The sequence below is a fragment of the Onychostoma macrolepis genome, chromosome 19, assembly GCF_012432095.1.
Source record: "Onychostoma macrolepis isolate SWU-2019 chromosome 19, ASM1243209v1, whole genome shotgun sequence".
NCBI lineage: Eukaryota > Metazoa > Chordata > Actinopteri > Cypriniformes > Cyprinidae > Onychostoma > Onychostoma macrolepis.
In genome coordinates, this window is record NC_081173.1 from 31,115,401 (window position 1) to 31,137,535 (window position 22,135).

General features: G+C 37.5%; 1 protein-coding gene across 2 annotated transcripts; it reads left to right on the top strand.

The window, feature by feature from the left end:
• The first annotated feature begins 8,882 nt into the window (after positions 1 to 8,882).
• LOC131525240 (uncharacterized) lies at positions 8,883 to 21,634 on the top strand. 2 transcript variants are annotated; one of them, XM_058752625.1, is made up of 7 exons: positions 8,883 to 9,011; positions 14,902 to 15,045; positions 17,938 to 17,972; positions 18,091 to 18,366; positions 18,526 to 18,772; positions 20,682 to 20,720; positions 20,843 to 21,634. In XM_058752625.1, exons 1-5 carry the CDS (start codon positions 8,917 to 8,919, stop codon positions 18,579 to 18,581), a joined length of 606 nt encoding a protein of 201 aa, XP_058608608.1. In that variant the 5' UTR covers positions 8,883 to 8,916; the 3' UTR covers positions 18,582 to 18,772; positions 20,682 to 20,720; positions 20,843 to 21,634. The 2 variants fall into 2 exon arrangements, with proteins under 2 accessions (XP_058608608.1, XP_058608609.1); XM_058752626.1 differs by lacking the exon at positions 8,883 to 9,011 and adding an exon at positions 10,083 to 10,146.
• Positions 21,635 to 22,135: the final 501 nt, after the last annotated feature.

Genomic DNA, 22,135 nt, shown 5'->3' on the forward strand with positions numbered 1-22,135 from the left:
TCTACCCCCTCATAATAAACGCTTTACACTGCAATTTATACATTTGTGACCCTGCACCACAAAACCAGTCTTAAGTCGCTGGGGTATATTTGTAGCAATAGCCAAAAATACATTATATATATATTTTGTAAATTTCCTACTGTAAATGTATCAAAACTTAATTTTTGATTAGTAAAATGCATTGCTAGGAACTTCATTTGAACAACTTTAAAGACGATTTTCTCAATATTTAGATTTTTTTGCACCCTCAGATTACAGATTTTCAAATAGTTGTATCTCAGCCAAATATTGTCCGATCCTAACAAACCATACATCAATGGAAAGATTATTTATTCAGAAGATTTAAAAAAATTGACATTGGTTTTGTGGTCCAGGGGTCACATTTAAAAAACGTTGTATATTCAGTAATTCACATTATCTTGTTTGTCATAAAGAATGAAGAATATCTGTCATCCAGCAGTTTTAATTTTGATTGCCAACTCTTTAAAACGCATCAAAACAGCATGGAAACAGTATTCAGCTAGAGTAATGAAAGTTATTTTCAGTACAATTAAACCCATTTAAATCATAAAGTTTGAAAAACAGATTTAAAATCATGTGTAAAGCCACTGAGACAGCATGCTGATGTTGCACATACAACACTAATGTTTAAAACAGTGCAAATACAAACACCATTAGAAGCTCACAGTTCAGCATCACACACCATGATATGGGTTAAAATGAGAGCCCATTTTTCTCCAAAACGGTGCCAGTTTTAGTGTATTGTCATAATAAACATATGACAACCAACTACCGATCATTTCCGCTGGCCTTTTGATCTGTAACAAATATGTTTGAGAAACACATGGTTACAACAACCAAAGAAAAAAAACAAAAAAAACATCTAACACAGAAGTCAAGGGTCAAGAGCCCAACTAAAGCAGACACTGATCTCTAACATGGTTACTTCAATTGAAACAATAAATCAACATCTAAACCTTAGTTAATTCTCAATAAGATCTTCTGTAGATGTCTGACTGAAATAAGTTCAGAGCACTCATAATTGTTAGTTTTAAAAACTTAAATGTTTTAAGGTAATCGGTTTACTCAAACGATTTGTTACCCTAACTTGTTGGGTTTTACAGTGATGAACTGTTGCCTACTAACAATAGAGTTAATGTTACTCAATTTTTATAAGTAATTAGTTATGTAATTTAATGAAAATATTAGGTAGACATTACCTAATTTCTTTTAGTTTGTCATAGCTGTAAAATTTAGGTACTCTTTACACAATATATAGGATAGAATCTACTCAAACAAAGTGAGTGCAAATTGTTACCTCAATTTTATTGAGTAAATATAGTGGATTACTCAATTTTGAGTAAATATAGTGGATCACTTTTTGTGTGTTTTTACTTATATTAAATGCATGGTTTTTTTTGTTGCATTTACACCGTTTTGCCCTGCAGGACTCACCAGTGTGTGGCATTTCGAACAGTGAATCATTTTGTGAGGCATCAGTTGATTCAAAGTTTCGAAAATCAAGTCAAGTTGCGCTTTATTGTCATTCCGCTACATGTGGGGGCATACAGTGGAACGAAATGTCGCGCCTCACAGGACCACGGTGCTACATAAATACAGGCATACAGCAATGTATTAAAACAATATAAACCTATACACAACTATCCTACTGATAGATTTTGACTATAAACATACTATATATAAAAAATTTTTTTACCTATACATAAACTAAAAAATACAAACTATACAAACTATACGAATGCTTCAGATAAATACTGTATATGTGCGAAGAGAAACATTGTGAGTCAGAAGCTGGCTGGGGAACAGTGCAGGATGATTTGTAGTGCATGAGCATGTAAACATATACATATATTACGGAGTCTTTTGTGGGATTTGTATACACACAGCAGTGTGTGTGAAAAGTGACTAGAGCGCATAGAGGAGGATAGTGTGCTACTACAGGTGGTTTGTACAGGCCCACTCACCTGTGTGTAGCACACTTTCGATTGCACAAAAAAAAAGTTCCATAAGTTTCAGATGGTCCATGTTTCAGGAGGTAGGGGTTTGTATGGGGTTCAGAGAGGCGGGGTGATTTGAGTTCAGGGCTCTCACAGCCTGGGGGAAAAAGCTGTTGAGCAGTCTGGCAGAGCGGGCTCTGATGCTCCGGTACCGTCTTCCTGATGGTAGGAGCTGGAAGAGACTGTGGGAGGGATGTGTGGAGTCCTTCACGATACTATTGGCTTTGCTGGAGCATCGTGTGAGGAAAATGTCCAGGATGGAGGGGAGGGGGGCACCGATGATCTTTGCGGCTGTGTTCACTGTCCGCTGGAGGGTCTTGCAGTCTGCTGCGGTACAGTTCCCGTACCAGACAGTGATGCAGCTGCTCAGCACACTCTCAATGGTGCCCCTGTAGAAAGTGGTGAGGATGGGTGGAGGGAGACTTGCTCTTTTCAGCCGGCGGAGGAAGTGTAGGCGCTGTTGTGCCTTCTTGGAGAGTGACATGGTGTTGGTGGACCAGGTGAGATCCTCTGTGATGTGCACCCCCAGGAATTTAGTGCTGCTGACTCTCTCCACAGGCGAGCTGTCGATGGTCACCGGAGTTTCTTCTGAAGTCCATCACAACCTCCTTTGTCTTACTCACATTGAGGGACAGGTTGTTAGTGCCACACCATTCAGCCAGCTGTGCCACTTCCTCTCTGTAGTGCGTTTCATCGTTGTTGCTGATGAGACCTACCACTGTTGTGTCATCAGCGAACTTGATGATGTGGTTGGAGCTGGACTTGGCAGTGCAGTCATGGGTCAGCAGCGTGAAGAGCAGCGGGCTGAGCACACAGCCTTGTTGTTGTTGCAAATGTTCGTTTGAATCGTTTCACTATAAAACTGCTCACGCTCCAGTCCAGTAGGTGGCGGTAAATTCACCTTTAAGTTGGTTTGCCAACCGCCAATAAAATTAAAAGAAGAAGAAGTTTCACAATAAACAACAAGCCCGGTTCCGGCTGCAGAGGCTTGATTGATCACGGTAACACCGGAAGTCGAAGAAAGGCGGTACGGGATTTGAAAAGAAACTAAACAGCACTTTGAACGAGTGTTTGGAACAGGCGCCAGTTGAAACTTTCAAATCAAAGGAGCAGAAATAGAAGGTGGTTTGGCACGGCTGTACTGTGACTGGACTGGAGATGGACGAAGGAGATGGAAGAGGACGAGATAAGGAGAAAAGGGGAAAGGGAAAAAAGGTAGGGAGTAAAGATGAAAATCAGAAGAAAAGGAAGGCAAGTACACTAGGTATAAGTAGTAACTCGGATTTGAGTGGAGAGGAGAGTGATATGTGTAGATTAGAAGAATGAGATGATGAAGAATATAAAGTAGTTATTAAGTTTCAGGATGAAGGTGGGTTGGAAGGTGTAAATCCGGTTAGACTGACATTGGCGTTAAAGAAAGCAGTTGGTGATATAATTGCAGCAAGGATGCTGAGAAATGGAAATTTGTTGATTTCCTGTAAAGATGTTGATCAGAAGGATCGGGCACTCAAGCTGGAAAGAGTGGGGCAGTTTCAGGTGGACAGGGTTGTAGTTGATCAAAGAAGGAAACAGTGGAGTAAGTGGGTGATTACAGGTATCAGGTGTGTGTAGGGATGGAAGAGGTGAAATCCAATTTAAGAAGTGGTACTTTATTAAGTGCACAAAGACTTCAAGCGTCTAGAGAGGGAAATAAGGTGGATAGTCAGTCAGTTTTGTTGCAATTTGAGGGAGAGGCGCTCCCAAATAAAGTAAAAATTGGATACATGAGTTACTTTGTTAAACCTTACGTGCTATAACTGTCAGCAGTTTGGACATATAGCAGCAATGTGCAAGGAAACTAGGTGTGGAGGAAATCATAATTATGGCCAATGTGGGGAAGGTGTATTACCAAATTGTTGTAACTGTGGAGGTGCGCATAATATGGCTTATGGTGGATTTGCAGTGATGAAGGAAGCAGTACAGGTGCAGCAAGTAAGAGGGGTACAGAAGGTATCATATGCGGAAGCAGTTAAAATGGTCAGAAACCAGTCAACAGGAAGTAGCAGTGGGGGTAGTGTGGAGCGTGAAGATAGGCAAATAAAGAAGAGTGAGGGGAAAATGATGCAAGTCAATGTAACGAAGTTAGTGACATTTATTGCCGGTGTGATTAATGGAACAGCAGATGTAAAATCAAAGACGGAGAGGATTCAGTTGATAGTTATGGCAGCAGTACAACATTTGGATATAACAGGACTGACATGGAAAATAGTGAGAGATAATCTCAAACAACAGTCTAGTCAGGAAACATGGATTAGTTAATATTAATTATGGTGTTAATAATACAATTGAATGCCCAAAACCTGATAGCAAATGGACAAGAGTTTAAATCTTTTATAGATGGAATGGTGAAAATTCCAGATGTTATTTGTATTCAGGAGACGTGGCTTAGACCAAATTCGGATTTTGTGATACAGGGATATGTGGCGGTTCGTAGAAATAGGAAAGAAGGAGGTGGGGGAGGGTGTGTTACATTTATTAAAAAGGGGCTTCCATATAGGATTCTGGGATTGGGAAAGGAGTTGGAATATGTGGCAGTGGAAGTGTGGATAGAGCTGGACAGTATAACAATAATTCACTTTTACAATCCATGTAGGAGACTGGACTTAAATAAAATGGAAGAGGTTGAGGGACAGGATAGACGAAAAGTAGTATGGTGTGGGGACTTTAACGCTCACAGCCCTCTTTGGGGTGGGAAGAAGTTGGATAGAAATGGTCAGGTGATAGAGGAGTTGTTGGATTTAAAAGGGTTAGTATGAATTAATGATGGTAAAGGAACAAGAATTGATATGGTGTCAGGAAATGAGTCAGCGCTGGATCTTACAATTACTTCTAATGATATAGCAAGGCTATGTGAATGGGAGGTATGGGAGGATTCAATGGTAGGAAGGGATCATTTTCCTATATTATGTTCAATTCAAATGAAGATGGAAAGACAGTCTGAAGAGGGAGGAAGGAGATGGGTGTTTGGTAAGGCAAATTGGGAAAAATTATGTGAGGAAAGGTTAGATGGGGAGGTCAGAGATATGGATATTGATAAAGAATACAGTATTTTCTCTCTATTCCTAAGAGTTCAGGAGTAAGGAGAAGGAAAGTGGTTCCTTGGTGGACAGAGGAATGTAGAGAAGTAGTAAGAGATAGGAATAAGGCTTTTAGACGGATGAGACGGACTCATCATTTTGACCATTTGATTCAATATAAAAGAGCTCAAGCATTAGTAAGAAAGACAATTTGACAGGCTAAAAGAAACTATTGGCGTCAGTTCTGCAGCTCAATAGGGAGACTGACACCTGTGGGAGAAGTGTGGGGGATGATAAGGAGGATGAGTGGAAAAAGGAGGGAATGGGATTACCCTGTAATGGCGAGTGGTGGTGAGAAAGCTGTGACTGACAAGGAGAAGGCAGAGATGATGGCAAAAGCTTTTGTAGTAATACATAGCTCTGAAAATCTTGAGGAAGAATGGAAGAAAGGAAATGACTTTGAGGACATATCCTGGAGTTTTAGGAAAGAAAGAGGAAGTGGATGACGTATTGAGTGCACCATTTTCTAAGGCAGAGATGGAGAGAGCGATTAAGAGGGCAGGGATGACAGCACCAGGAGGAGATGAACTGTGTTATACTATGTTGACTTATGGGTGAGATTGCATTAGGAAGACTGCTAAGACTATATAATAGAGTGTGGGAAGAAGGGCAGCTTCCAAAAAGCTGGAAGGAAGCAGTTGTAGTTCCTATTAGGAAACCAGGGAAAGATCCTGTAAAACCTACTAGCTATAGACCAATTGCGTTGACATCCCATATAGGAAAAAATATGGAACGTATGGTAACAGACAGCCTGATCTATTTTTTGGAGAAAGGGGAAGTAATTGATTTGCATCAAAGTGGATTCAGGAAGTGGAGAGGGACAATGGATCCAGTATTGTGCCTGGAAGATGAAATAAGGAAATCCCAGGTTAATAGGGAATCGGTGGTGGCAGTTTTCCTTGACGATGTGGAAAGAGGGGACTGTTGATTAAATTACATCTTTTAGGAGTAGGAGGGAGGGCCTTTAACTGGGATTTCCTGTATGGACGTTCTAATAGGGTGAGCATTGGGAAAGAATTATCTGGTAGTTATGTAGTAGAAAACGGAACCCCTCAGGGTAGTGTTATTAGTCCACTGCTCTTTATCATCATGATAAATTATGCTTTTTCAGATGTAGGGCCTGGGATTGGTAGATCACTGTTTGCAGATGACGGGGCCTTGTGGAAGAGGGGAAGAAACGTAAAATATACAGTAAGTAAGGTCCAGGAAGCAATTGAACAGGTAACGATGGTCAGTGAGATGGGGTTTTAGATTTTCAAAGGAAAAAACCCAAGTGGTTTTCTTTACAAGGAAAAATATAGGGAAGAGATTAATCTTAAATTATGTTCTAGAGAAAGTAGAATCCTTTAGGTTTTTGGGAATAGTATTTGATGCTAGGTTAACATGGGCAGCTCATATAGAGAAAGTTATAGTAAAATGTAAAAAAGTATTAAATGTCATGAGATGTTTGACAGGAGTGGATTGGAGGGCGAGCAGGCAATCACTGAGGGAGATATATGTTGCACTGATAAAGTCTGTTATAGATTATGGTTGTATAGCATATAGAGAACTACACTAACTAAATTGGAAGTAATACAAACCCAAGCACTTAGAATATGTAGTGGGGCTTTTCACCTGCAGTGGCGTTACAAGTAGAGATGGGTGAGATGCCTTTACATTTAAGGAGGGAGCAGTTGGCAGCTAACTACTGGACAAACCTACAAGGATATGGTAGGTCCCACACCACTAGAGTAGTAATGCAGGTATGCTGGGAACATGAAAGGATTAAAAGTCAGAGTTTTGGATGGGTATGTGGTTCTATTGGAAAAGACTTTGGGTTGGAGGGTATGGAATTTAGTCCAACAGTTCTGTTGCCAGTCAGACCACCTTGGTTGTTTAACCTATAGTGGACCTGCAGATATTAAAAAGTCATTTAAAGAGTAGAGAGGAGGTGGATTTGTGTGAAGTGTTGTATACGCATTTGAATGAGGAGTTTAGTGGGTATCTGGATATTTACACAGATGGGTCTAAGGATCCTCAGTCTGGGCGAACGGCGGCAGCATTTGGAGTACCAAAGATGGGACCCAGCCAGCACACTTATGTGGGGCCCAGATGGGTGGCTCCTGGGCTCTCTAACTGGGCCCCAGCCAGTTTTGTCCTCGGTTTCCATGAGGGTCCCACATGGGTCAGCCCAGATGAAACAATGAAATGAACTCTGCTCAGTATGCATACTACAGAGTGCTAAAAATAAGACTGAAGCAGCACTGCAGTTCATTAGATAATTAAGTGATTAATCTAGTACTGATTGAGCATTAGTGACAAACACCTGCTAAAGAAAAAAGAGACGAGCAGAAACACAACAACTACTATTGACTTCCAGCCACAGCCTGCAAAACAACTGCAAATAAAAGACATTAAATCTCTGAAGATCTCAGCAGAGGAGGATTAAACAACTCCACAAACAGCATTACTAGCATCATTATTACTAACCAGACTGACTTTATTTCTGTCAGATTGTCTGGAGAAGCTCTTACTGAGAAATACAGAGGTTCAGATGTTGGTTTTATTGAAAAGTATATTTGTCACCATTATGGAGAATAGCGTTTGTTTTAGTTGAGTGGTTGGCCCTTAGAGTTTTCATTTTAGCTTTTCTCAGGCTGCTTTAACTGTGTTTGTTATGGCAAGACAAGCAAGAAAAAACTGTGATGATGAAGATGTAATAGTCAAATAATGGTCTGATTCTGGAGACTGATTTCTAATGGCACGGATGATGTGATAATAACATCACGTTAATAACACTTAATACGTGGCTGTATACATTCAACAGTGCAGAATAATATTAAAATATATCTTTCACAAAACGCTTTGAGCTCCTGCCTCACAAACACACAGACATCAAGAATCAGTGTATGAATCTCAACAACGGTGACATGATTCATGCTGCAATGCATTCTGGGTGCAGCACACAAAAGTCAACCATGGCTCCCAGCATGCATTACAACATGAATTGCATCACAGTTGTTGAGATTCGTACACTGTCGACTCTTTCAGACACACAGACATCAAGAATCAGTTAAAAACCCAAATTCAGAATTTCAAATCTGTTTTTTTTTTTCCTCAGGGTCAGCAATGTGAAAATTGTATTTGTTGATTATAACAAGCCACTTCTAAACAGTGATGAGCTCTATGAGAAAGACTGCTTTATAACGTTAAAACCTATATGACCACCAATGAACAACCATTATCAGCTGATAACCTTTGAGTCTAACTGTCTTTGCACACAACATGTTTTCTAAATACATTGTGGCAAAGAAAACAAGCATATAGAGTAACATAAGAGTCAAGAGCTCTATTAAAGCAAACGTTATTCACCATAATGGTGACTTCAAACCAAACTCTTACTTTCAATAAAACATCAACATCTGAACCTCTGTATTTCTCAGTAAGAGCTTCTCCAGACAATCTGACAGAAATAAAGTCAGTCTGGTTAGTAATAATGATGCTAGTAATGCTGTTTGTGGAGTTGTTTAATCCTCTGCTGAGATCTTCAGAGATTTAATGTCTTTTATTTGCAGTTGTTTTGCAGGCTGTGGCTGGAAGTCAATAGTAGTTGTTGTGTTTCTGCTCGTCTCTTTTTTCTTTAGCAGGTGTTCGTCACTAATGCTCAATCAGTACTAGATTAATCACTTAATTATCTAATGAACTGCAGTGCTGCTTCAGTCTTATTTTTAGCACTCTGTAGTATGCATACTGAGCAGTGTTCATTTCATTGTTTCATCTGGGCTGACCCATGTGGGACCCTCATGGAAACCGAGGACAAAACTGGCTGGGGCCCAGTTAGAGAGCCCAGGAGCCACCCATCTGGACCCCACATAAGTGTGCTGGCTGGGGAGTCAAGGTACAGAAGAGATTGTCTGACCAAGTATCTGTATTTACAGTGGAGTTGATGGGTATCTGGTTGGCTCTACAGTGGATGGAAGAAACAAGACCAGATAAAGCTGTAATTTGCTCAGACTCTAGTGCAGTCCTAAAGAGTTTGCAATCATTTAAGTCACAAACAAGGCAAGACATTGTGTATGAAATACTAGAATATTACACAAGGATTTCTCAGTTGGGGGTGAAGGCAGAATTTACATGGGTGCCAGCTAGGGCTGTGCGATATGACAATATATATCGGATGGACGAAATAAAAAGTCTATCGTTTCATATTATGTTCTATTGTTTATTTCACGGTGTTGCAAAATACATTGAATCATTAGAGCATTTTCGCAAATTATACAAAGAAAATGAAGACGTTAATGAAGAAGGCGAAGAGAAACAAAAATCAAAGACTAGAATTAAGGATTTGGCTGCTTTAAAAACAGAAATGGGTTGCAGGTCGATTTTAACGCAGTATCTAACAAGTACTGGATAAACTAGTCGGAGTTATGAATAAAAAAAGCAATTCCAGCAAATGTGAATGAAATATTATGAATAAAGGCAGCAGAAACAAGCTCTGGCGGTCAAGGATGAAAGGGTGAGTAATGCTGCACACGACACCATTTTAGTCTGCCTAAATATTTAAAACATAATTGTAAACATTTTGTAAGCATAAACCTTTAAAATTGTTCGTGACGTAAACTACGTGTGTATGATTTCTGAATCTTCTAATAAGAAAGCTGTAAAAACTGTGAATCTGTTCAAAAGTTACATTATTGTCTTGCTCCCTGGCATTGTCATTTTGTTACATCTGAGTGTAATAATTAAAAACAAAAAAAAAGTACTACCACAACAACACGGACATCCGTATAAGTAAGACTCTTACAACGGTCTATTTAAATAAAACAAGGTGTTTTGTGCTGCATGGTTGAACTGAGTTTTACATCGTTCTGACCAGCAGGCGTCACCAGCGTGTTTCGAAACAGTGAGTCATTTTGCGAAACAATCGGTTCAGTTGATTCAAATTTTTGAGAAGCTTCGGTTCGTCCATCATGTGACCGCACAGTTATGACACGAGGAAACGAGGAAACGCCGCATCCGCTGGTTTTGGCTGAGTGAGTAAGCGTAAAATACATTGGAATAATCCTAACTTTGTTTCCGAATGCCCAAATTAAGTATACGATGGCACTTTAAACCTTCATTAATGCAGATAGGGTAATCAAAATTAAAGTGCACAGAGCGGAAACTTAAATGCACCTGAGAATCGATTCACTGACAATATTTTAGTAACGTTAAATGAATCATGTCGTGTGTTTTCTATCAGTTGTTAAGGATGTTAACGACTGTTTGGAATGAAGAAATTGATCAACACGATGTTAAAGCGCTGGTTTGTGTACACACGTGTCTTGTAGTTTTGCCACGTAGACTCGTGATGCCGCACGCTGCGCAGATCGATCGGGTGTGTGATATCAAAAATACCGCGAGAGCGATTCGAGAGCATCTCGCGGTACTTTGTCAAGTGCTGTGTCCCAATGTGGCCTGCATAAAATCACTTTTGCCGCTCGACAGGGCAAGATACGTAGAAAACCTGAGCCGTATTGAGTCAGATTGTCCTTACAGTATCTGTGAATGGACAAACGACTCAACGGAATGGCCATGGTGTCGTTTACTGACTTTAAAAAAATAAAAATAAAAATGTTATCTGTGTGATTTTAAGTCTCCAGGTAAGAGACCACTAACTGCAAGCCCATAAATACGTGACGGCTTGTGAAAATAGACATTTGTCTTTTTGCTTTGCATAATTTCAATAAAGTGATAAATACCTGGGGAAAAGTTTACTTTTTTTTTTTACATTCATCATTTTTTTTTTTTTTACTGGTATATTAAATTTTTACATAGACAAAACATAGGTAACATTAAATATACATAGCCTAATCATTTTCACAATGATTAAAATAAAACGTATATAAATTAACATGAAAGTATCCCTTATGGAAATTGATCATGGTTTTCTACAAATAAAACCAAGAAACCATGCATACTGTAGTTAAATCATGGTAACCACGAATTAACCATAGTTTTGCTACACTAACCACAGTTTAACCATGGTATTTGTAGTAAAACTGTGGTTATAGAAATGTTAATCAATATTTTAATAATCAATCATTTATTATGTGTATTATACACGTCAGAAAACATAGTTACTATACTTTTCCTATAATAGACAGGTCATTGCGACTGCATGGCAGGGTGAGTGGTGTAGCCTATCTGGAGTACATATGAATATGAATATTAAGCTTGATATGTTTTTATACGTTGTATTTCCATAACTGCTGTTCTCCTTGCCTGCTTCAAATAAGGGATTTTTAACTTATTAGTGATGCAGAACGCCATACAGCAACTTTTCAGCATTGCACCAAGCATAAATCAATCGTAATCATTACAAAGAGTAAAGATCAAGCGCCTAACAAGGTCTACGCACGTTAATTTGAACGGTTTGTTTCCCCCCACAGCATAAATGGATATGACGTTTTTGTGGGCGTTCCAAGTAATGGCGACCAAGTCTAACTGCATTTGTAGTTCTGAACCAAGAAGCGCAATGGATTGTGGGCAATATTAGCCATTAGAGTGTGCACGCATCCACACTTCAAAAAACTACCTGAAATAGTAGACCATCCGGGGATTTTGGCGTATTCTTTTCAACATACTATGCTTTGGGACACACTTGTTCTAATTTTACATGCTATTTAGGATGGATAGTATGAACATTGGGACGCAGGGATACACCGATCAGTCAGTGCAGCGCCACTTCAAGGCTTTCAACTCCGTTATTAAAGCGCTGTCTCCAAGTTATGTGCTTTCATTTTAAACACACCTTTGCTTTAATGAGAGAAAAACAGTTATGCCTAAACTTTTATTGGATGGAGTTTGTCTTCTAGATAAAAAATGTAACAATTACAGTAAACGCACAAAGCAATTGTTACATTACTCTGTTTACACGTCCCCGGCCTAGATGAACAATTTTCTGGTATATATATTTTGACAGTATTTAGTGGAAGAGAGCATGGTTACAGCCTGAAAAATAACGTATTTCTAATAAAATAAGAGAAGTTAATTTTAAGATTCTATACAATGTTTAATTGACCTACTCCCAAATTGCTACTTTTGTTAATTTCTCTTATGTGTATTCTATAAAGTTGAGGAAGAGATCTTACTTAATTTATTCTACCATTGCAATCAGGTTAAATCTCTTCGGAGAGTTTAAGTTATCTATATGCTATAATAAAATGTGGTTTGAATCATTCTTTGAAAGATATTTCTTTACTTTTCTGGCAGTGACTGCTATTGATTCTGTTATTAATTTCTTTGTTGAAAATGTTGTATTCACAAAAACAAATGTCAAAACTTGGCCTAGATTTGATGTCTTTCTTTCTGAGATTTCCTTATTATTAAATATTAATTAATATTCATTATTAAATCTCTTAAAATTCTACATATGATTATTTGTGATTGTATTCACAGGTTGGAGGATCTAGAGAGCAGAATTAAACAAATGGCAGCTATCAAGGATCAATGCCAAAGAAAAGCCAAAAGAGAAAACACTCCGGCAGCAGGAACAAACCTAAGAATCGATTCACTGACAATATTTTAGTAACGTTAAATGAATCATGTCGTGTGTTTTCTATCAGTTGTTAAGGATGTTAACGACTGTTTGGAATGAAGAAATTGATCAACACGATGTTAAAGCGCTGGTTTGTGTACACACGTGTCTTGTAGTTTTGCCACGTAGACTCGTGATGCCGCACGCTGCGCAGATCGATCGGGTGTGTGATATCAAAAATACCGCGAGAGCGATTCGAGAGCATCTCGCGGTACTTTGTCAAGTGCTGTGTCCCAATGTGGCCTGCATAAAATCACTTTTGCCGCTCGACAGGGCAAGATACGTAGAAAACCTGAGCCGTATTGAGTCAGATTGTCCTTACAGTATCTGTGAATGGACAAACGACTCAACGGAATGGCCATGGTGTCGTTTACTGACTTTAAAAAATAAAAATAAAATGTTATCTGTGTGATTTTAAGTCTCCAGGTAAGAGACCACTAACTGCAAGCCCATAAATACGTGACGGCTTGTGAAAATAGACATTTGTCTTTTGCTTTGCATAATTTCAATAAAGTGATAAATACCTGGGGAAAAGTTTACTTTTTTTTACATTCATCATTTTTTTTTTTACTGGTATATTAAATTTTTACATAGACAAAACATAGGTAACATTAAATATACATAGCCTAATCATTTTCACAATGATTAAAATAAAACGTATATAAATTAACATGAAAGTATCCCTTATGGAAATTGATCATGGTTTTCTACAAATAAAACCAAGAAACCATGCATACTGTAGTTAAATCATGGTAACCACGAATTAACCATAGTTTTGCTACACTAACCACAGTTTAACCATGGTATTTGTAGTAAAACTGTGGTTATAGAAATGTTAATCAATATTTTAATAATCAATCATTTATTATGTGTATTATACACGTCAGAAAACATAGTTACTATACTTTTCCTATAATAGACAGGTCATTGCGACTGCATGGCAGGGTGAGTGGTGTAGCCTATCTGGAGTACATATGAATATGAATATTAAGCTTGATATGTTTTTATACGTTGTATTTCCATAACTGCTGTTCTCCTTGCCTGCTTCAAATAAGGGATTTTAACTTATTAGTGATGCAGAACGCCATACAGCAACTTTTCAGCATTGCACCAAGCATAAATCAATCGTAATCATTACAAAGAGTAAAGATCAAGCGCCTAACAAGGTCTACGACGTTAATTTGAGCAGTTTGTTTCCCCACAGCATAAATGGATATGACGTTTTGTGGGCGTTCCAAGTAATGGCGACCAAGTCTAACTGCATTTGTAGTTCTGAACCAAGAAGCGCAATGGATTGTGGGCAATATTAGCCATTAGAGTGTGCACGCATCCACACTTCAAAAACTACCTGAAATAGTAGACCATCCGGGGATTTTGGCGTATTCTTTTCAACATACTATGCTTTGGGACACACTTGTTCTAATTTTACATGCTATTTAGGATGGATAGTATGAACATTGGGACGCAGGGATACACCGATCAGTCAGTGCAGCGCCACTTCAAGGCTTTCAACTCCGTTATTAAAGCGCTGTCTCCAAGTTATGTGCTTTCATTTTAAACACACCTTTGCTTTAATGAGAGAAAACAGTTATGCCTAAACTTTTATTGGATGGAGTTTGTCTTCTAGATAAAAATGTAACAATTACAGTAACGCACAAAGCAATTGTTACATTACTCTGTTTACACGTCCCGGCCTAGATGAACAATTTTCTGGTATATATATTTTGACAGTATTTAGTGGAAGAGAGCATGGTTACAGCCTGAAAAATAACGTATTTCTAATAAAATAAGAGAAGTTAATTTTAAGATTCTATACAATGTTTAATTGACCTACTCCCAAATTGCTACTTTTGTTAATTTCTCTTATGTGTATTCTATAAAGTTGAGGAAGAGATCTTACTTAATTTATTCTACCATTGCAATCAGGTTAAATCTCTTCGGGAGAGTTTAAGTTATCTATATGCTATAATAAAATGTGGTTTGAATCATTCTTTGAAAGATATTTCTTTACTTTTCTGGCAGTGACTGCTATTGATTCTGTTATTAATTTCTTTGTTGAAAATGTTGTATTCACAAAAACAAATGTCAAAACTTGGCCTAGATTTGATGTCTTTCTTTCTGAGATTTCCCTTATTATTAAATATTAATTAATATTCATTATTAAATCTCTTAAAATTCTACATATGATTATTTGTGATTGTATTCACAGGTTGGAGGATCTAGAGAGCAGAATTAAACAAATGGCAGCTATCAAGGATCAATGCCAAAGAAAAGCCAAAAAGAGAAAACACTCCGGCAGCAGGAACAAACCTAAGAAGAGTCTGAGGATGCGCCTGACGGTTAACCTCCATTGGTGTGTACCTTTTAGCTCTCACTTTGTGATCGTAATCTGTGTGTAAATAATGAATAACTGCAAATTATTATTATTATTATATATTATTATTTTGTAAAGCTTTATGTGCGTTTCGCTGATTGTTTGTATGCATCTAGTGTGGTGAGAGTGAAGCCTTAATGTGTGACATGACTCTGTTGCTGGTTTATGCTTCTGCTGGTGAGTCCCTACCCTATATAACACTGCCGGACAGTAGGTGCGCTTACATGGAGCACTGTATTCCTATTACACTTGGTTTTAAAGTCCAATCTGAATGAAAATGCTCTGTGTAAACACCTCAGTCAGAATAAAAACGCTCAAACTGATTGAAATTTCAATTGGATTGAGAGGGGTGGGATAAACGATTGCATTGAAAAGCATAACTAGAACATTTTGCGCATGTGCAATGACAGAAATGGCGTAATGAGGCATGACACATTGAACGAGCTGATGTTTTTTATTATAATAAATGGCTGTCGTGTCTGTCTAAAATTCTTTTTCCACTCATCGTCTGTGATGTGGTGCAGGATAATGTTGTGTCACAAGTGCTAGGCTTTGAACTCTCCTCTGCAAACGTCTTGTTTTGGGTGCAGGAATGGCTGTTTTTACTGCTTGATTAATATTAGCATCATTGCACGAAGTTTTGTGTGCTTGTAGTCTCCTAATTAGGACCTGAAATAGATTAAGTCTGCTAGGGGTGACCCCGAATAGTTGATTCGATGCTTTGATGGGATGAGCCTCATTCGACTACCAATCTTACAGTTAAATCTTCGCAGAGGGGTCATGAGACGAGGATCATGTCATTTTGGCTATATAGGGGTGCTCAATGTCTGATATCCTATTAAGATAATGCTGTAAATACAAATGTGAGAAGCTTTTAATAAATATTTTTAACATGCATGAATAAATCCAACCACCCCTGCGACAGATTTAAGTTTGACTTTTCATAATGCACGACTTTACAGAGGAGCATCTTGGTGGCATGGATTTCTTTAACAATACTCAAACTGAAAGTCGTGAAAGACTGGATTTTTTTATTTATTTATTTATTTTTGATCAGGTAGGGTACAAGTGATTTCAAAACATTTCAGCTTGTTCTAATTAGATTTTTGGATGCTGTGAACATAGGTGCGGAAAAACTCAAAATATTCTCTATTCACTATCATATTGGCAAAACAGATTGTGTTTGCACTCTGGAGATCGTCGAAAGGTTTATTTTTGTCCAGTGCTGAGTTTTGCAAGCTTGCAAATACTCTCGTTATAACGTAAATTAATGATTTATAACGATGAACTGAGACAAGGAAAAGCTTTTTAATGATTATAAAGGGACTGCTCTTTGTGTGCTTTCTAGGCTATATATAATCCATTCAGAATTTGAATAAAACTTTTATTTTTCGGCCACATACACGCTGTAAAATTTTGGGAATGATATCTGCATATGGTCCCACTTTATATTAGGTGGCCTTAACTACTATGTACGTACATTTAAATTAATCATTTGATACAATGCACTTATTGTGTATATACATGTTTTTACATTGTACTTATATTTTTAAAAATACCTACATGTAATTAATTTCTGCAATTAAATTTATAATTACACTGTTGACCCACCCCTTACACCTTAACCCACGCTTAAACCTACCCATACCACCAAACCTGCCCCTAATCTTACCCGAATCCCACCTCAATAGCAGCAATAGTGTTTTGCAATACAATATGAACACAATAAGTACATTGTACTTGTTTTTTGATGTAAGTACATAGTAGTTAAGGCCACCTAATATAAAGTGTGACCCTGCATATTTATGCAGATTTACACTTAAAAGTGCAATGGATGGTACAAAAATATATGTGAAAATGTATTGAGGCTAGAGCACACGCACTAATTTCTGAAGCATCCTCGGTATTTAATTCTGGAACCGGGACTGAATTAAACTAGATGTGTTTGAAGCATGTAGCATAAAACTCCATGCTATCGCCTAAATATGAGCTGCTGTGAAAATTGTTGGAAAAATGAGCAGGATATTTAACTTCCTCTGTGAAAATCTCTATACAGTACAGATAGAGTAAAATGTATTGCATGCAGGCTTCATCGAATACTCCTTGAATCTGTTGATTTCATCTTATGTGGATTATTTGGTTTTATTTAGTGCAAATCTCAGTTTCATAAGCTCTGATGAGTAATTAACAACATGATATGTGGCTGGCCAATGTTAACTATCTTTTAATCAAAACTTAAAACATTATTTTTGTATCTGTGAGGCATCCGCTACACATTTTCCTGTGTGTTAACGTCAGTAATTATGACTGTCGAATATCTGACTTCACTCTTGGTAATGTATTTTGGTTAATATGCAAAAACATCAACCCGATCACTTTTTTTAGCGTTCATGCAAACACTGTTTGGATTCATCAATCAGAATAATTTAATTCCAATTGAAATTAAAAGTGTCCATGTAAATGTGGCTAGTCATAAATATTGAGGTGAATACACGGGAAGAATGTATAACAGACACCTTGCAGATAACAAGGAAAATCATGTTTTTCTTAAAAAAAGAAATTTAACAGAGCTGCTGAGATTCTCATTGAAGTCCATTCAGGAAGCTTCTGTTTTTCAAATTAAACCACACATAAGAGGAAATCAACAGACGCACAGGTATATTGGATGAAGCCCAAGTGTGTTAAGTGTACAGATGTTTATTCTAGATAGACTATTTTTTCTGATTTTAAAACGCACTGCTATAAAACTCCATTCCATTGGCTACTGAACAAAACGGCATTAAGAAAAAACTCAAGAACTTTCTGCACAATATTTTTTAGTTTGAGTTTTGAGTATCATATAACCATCCTGTTTTCTTTTTTTTTCATCAGGTACCTGACTTTGTCTCTGGCATTTGTCTTGCCTGGTGAGTATTTGTACTTCAAAGAAAAATTATTTTTTCAATTGGATCGATGACATTAATTAGATAAACACCACATTATTATCAGTATTGTATAGTGATTCAACACTGTTTTTATTTGTAGGTGCTGCTTCTGTACCTGTGGAGGGCCAAAAGGGCGACAATATCACCCTGCCGTGTTTGAAGACCAGAGAGGATTTCACCACTCTTCTGAAATTTGGGTCCAAAACTGCTTATGGTGCTGGTCAAGACGGACACTTCAGGGGTCGTGTGCATGAGAGTGGGAGTTGTGACCTCATTCTACAAGGCTTGAAGACCACTGATGCTGGGAAATACATGGCAGATGTTTATGACAACAGTGGTGTAATTTCCAGCAACAGCTACGATGTCCATGTTAAAGGTAAGCTCAAAACTAGTTTAAATATTGATTTGAGCTTTTGTTGATTTCATTTAGTACCAGTGTTTATTTTATACTACGCTACACCAGTGTAATATCATCCATCATCAATATTATAAAAGCACCATGTCATAATTGTTTTATCGTTTTATTCCTCTTCAGTTAGTTTAACAGGACGGAAAGGTGAAGAGCTGATGTTTGATGATCTTCCGGCGTGAGGCTGAGAGCGTCACGCATTTGACAAACGCAGACTGCACAGAGGTGTGGAGGAGAGGACAGGGTGTCCTGACTGACCGACTGACCCACAAGAATGACCGGCTGAGCATTGAAAGCTTCTCATCCAGTGACGCCGGGACATACAGAGTCCTGAATTCAACAGGAGGAATCCTAGTCACTTTGACACTAACAGGTGAGAGAAAATATGCATTCTCAAAAAAGATGAATTAAATATACAGTTAAGCGCACATGGTCTCTGTAGTGGGGTGTCAAGACTAGACGGAGTAGTAATAAATTTAAGCATTCAGTAACCTATATTTTATGATATGTCTCTGTGTACATTAGTTAGTACTTGCTGTGCTGACTCCAAGCAAAAATGGTTTTGTGAAACCAGATAAATGACTGCTATGGCAAAGATGGAGGGGGGAGAAATTATAGAAATTAATACTTTTATTGATCAAAAGTGATGATAAAAACATTTTATAATGTTAAAAAAAATTATATTTCAGATAAATGCTGTTCTTCTGAACTTTCTATTCATCAAAGAATCATATATTAATGCATTATAATAATGAATAATAAAAAAAGCATTATAATTTTATTTTTTATTTTTTTGAGAAGCAAATCAGAATATTAGAATGATTTCTGAAGGATCATGTGACACTGAAAACTGGAGTAATGATGCTGAAAATACAGCTTTGATCACAAAAATAAATTACATTTTAAAATATATTAAAATAGAAAGCAGTTATTTTAAAGGGGTGGTTGATTGCGATTTCACTTTTTTAACGTTAGTGTGTAATGTTGCTGATTGAACATAAACAATATCTGCAAAGTTGCAGCGCTGAAAGTTCAACGCAAACAGAGATATCGTCTTTTAAAATTCTGGAAGTTTAATGCCTACAAAAGCGGCTGGTAAGGGACTACAACGAGCTACTTCCGGGTCTGTTACATCACGGACCCAGATAAACCCGCCCTCGGGAACATGTAAGGAAGAGGCGGGGCCATGCTGTGCTGCTTTAGAGAAGAGGAAGAGAAAACTAGGGGTGCACATAAAAATCTATTCATAGATGAATCACGATTCTGTCTTCTAACGATTATAATGGATTCACAAGTTTCAAAATCAATGTTCTAAAACAGCTGTTCTTAATACTGTTCCTCGCGTCACCCTGCTCTGCATCTCTCTCTCTCTCTCTCTCTCTCATTCAGATCATCAGATCAGCTCCAACAAACTGTTCCAATTATACATTTTCACATAGCAATGAGAAGCGTTATACATGGATGCGTGTGCGGTTGCGGTACTGTATTAAAGCTTTAATCAGAATAAAACCGTATATTAAAAGCTAACATAAGCAGTAGCATAATAACAGCGTATCTAAACTTATGAGACGACAAACAAACAAACATACCATTAAGAGCTGTGCTTTCACAGGTTCTCGGATCCTCTTCACTAATATCCTCTGCGTCTCAATCGGGCTCAAATTGATAAGCAATATAGGCGTTTCTATATTGTTATAAATCATTGTTTACAATACAACCGGAGCACATGCCACTGAGCTGAGGCGGGACATTTAGACGCACACTCGGCGGTTTAGTGAATCACAACACACTGAGCCAGCTAACCAATCAGAGCCCATCACGTATTTCTGAGGGAGGGCTTCATAAAAACAGGAAGTAATCGAGTTGTTTGTCAGAGAAGGGACAGAGCGGTGTGGAATAAAAGTAAATTATATGAAAAATAATGCATTTTAAAAAAAAAATGAAGCATGAACACATTAGGCTGCACCCCAAAAACACAATCGAGCCTAGAAAAAAAACAGTAAACCACCCCTTTAAATAGTAAAAATATTTTCAAAATATTACTGCTTTTGCTGTATTTTGGATCAAATAAATGCAGGCTTGGCGGGCAGAAGAGACTTCTTTAAAAAACATTAAAAATCTGTATTTCCTAACAGCAAGACAATAAACTAGTTGTTGACTATAGTTCCATTCATTCAGCACATTTCAAATAAACTAGTGAATATTCAGTTATTCAACATTTTATATTATATAAAATGATGCAATTTAAAAAGTAAATTTCTGACTTTTAATATATTTCACAGAACTTGGACCAATGGAAAGAGGTGGGACGAAAGTACCAAGTAAGTAGACAATTGAAGTGATGTTTCAGAATATCACTTATTTTATTATTTAACTGTTATTTTTATTATTTATTTATTTTTATACATGAGATAGATTAATAGACTTGCTCTCTCCCCTTAAGGTGCCTCAAGTATTACTAGAGTTAGTTGGAGTGCTGCACTGCCATTTCTGATTGGTCTCTTCGTTGGTTTCCTGTAGCTGCTCACTTCACAATCAAGTCTTTGACACTGCCATTCAGGACTACTGGATGAGTAACATAGAAATAAGCTAAAACTCAAATATATATTTTAACAGTACACAATGACTCGTTTCGTACATACACTGGTTTTGAAGTCACGGTTCGATATGTTTTTGGTACGTAAAATTATAATTAAGACTTAAGGATGAAAAATGGATATTCAGATTTACTTGAAACAATGCTGTGTATTTGTTCTGTACACATGAATGTAAAATTTTGTACGAATTGGGTGCTGATCCATGATCTGTTATTATTACTGCTGTTCTCTGAGATACTTGATTCTGATTGGTCAGTTGCTGTACAACATAACTGGACAGTGCTGTGAAATACTGGTGCTGTATTCATGTCTCTTGATGGCCTCCCTCACTGTGAAATGCCATCAGAGGGACTTGATTATCCTATCAGGGAATATCTTGCACTAATGCCTTTTTAGGCACTATTAATGCTGTAGTATTTTTTTGCACTACTTAGCTTTTTTTTAAAAGAAAAAGATTTTATATATGGGAAAAGTGTCAAAGAATGTGTGCTATTATTATAATGTGTTTATAAGAGTGTGTGCATTATTATAATCTTAATGGTGTGTTTTATGTATTTTATATACTTTTATATGTACTGTAATGACTATTGTTTGCAAAGGCCAGAAGAACTCAATAAACATTATATCTAAATACTTTACCTACATTGCTAACGAGTTTGCTTTACTGTACTTGAGTGACGTGACATGGCCAAATATGGTGTTCCATGCTCTGTTTTCTCTGAATCTGTGCTCTGAATTTAACCCATCCAAGCACACACACCTGGAGCAGTTGGGGTTCCATGCCTTGTTCAAGGGTCTCTCCTTAGTCGTGGTATTGAAGGTGGAAGAGTGCTGGACATTCACTCCCCACCAACAATTCCTGCCAGACTTGAGACTCGAACCCGCGACCTTTATGTTACAAGTCCAACTCTCTTATCGTTAGGCCACGACTGCCCATTGTTAAGTCTTGAATGCATTGACGTTTAGGATATCAACCTCATTATATACCAAAGGCAAAAGAAGTTACAATGAATAGAAATAAGATCATTAACTCATATCTAGGACCCCACACACTTGGTTAATATGTAAGGTTACTTAATTACTGCAGCATTCTTGAGAAATATGCCATTATTTCACTCCAGATACCCACAGAGGCTTTG

What these genes read in the sequence shown, in the direction of transcription:
- LOC131525240 (XM_058752625.1), top strand. Translation starts at nt 8,917, where the DNA reads ATGGAAACCGAGGACAAAACTGGCTGGGGCCCAGTTAGAGAGCCCAGG. An exon ending in CTGACGGTTAACCTCCATTG is followed by an intron (nt 15,046 to 17,937) that starts GTGTGTACCTTT and finishes TTTTTTCATCAG; the next exon opens with GTACCTGACTTTGTCTCTGG. An exon ending in CTACGATGTCCATGTTAAAG is followed by an intron (nt 18,367 to 18,525) that starts GTAAGCTCAAAA and finishes ATTCCTCTTCAG; the next exon opens with TTAGTTTAACAGGACGGAAA.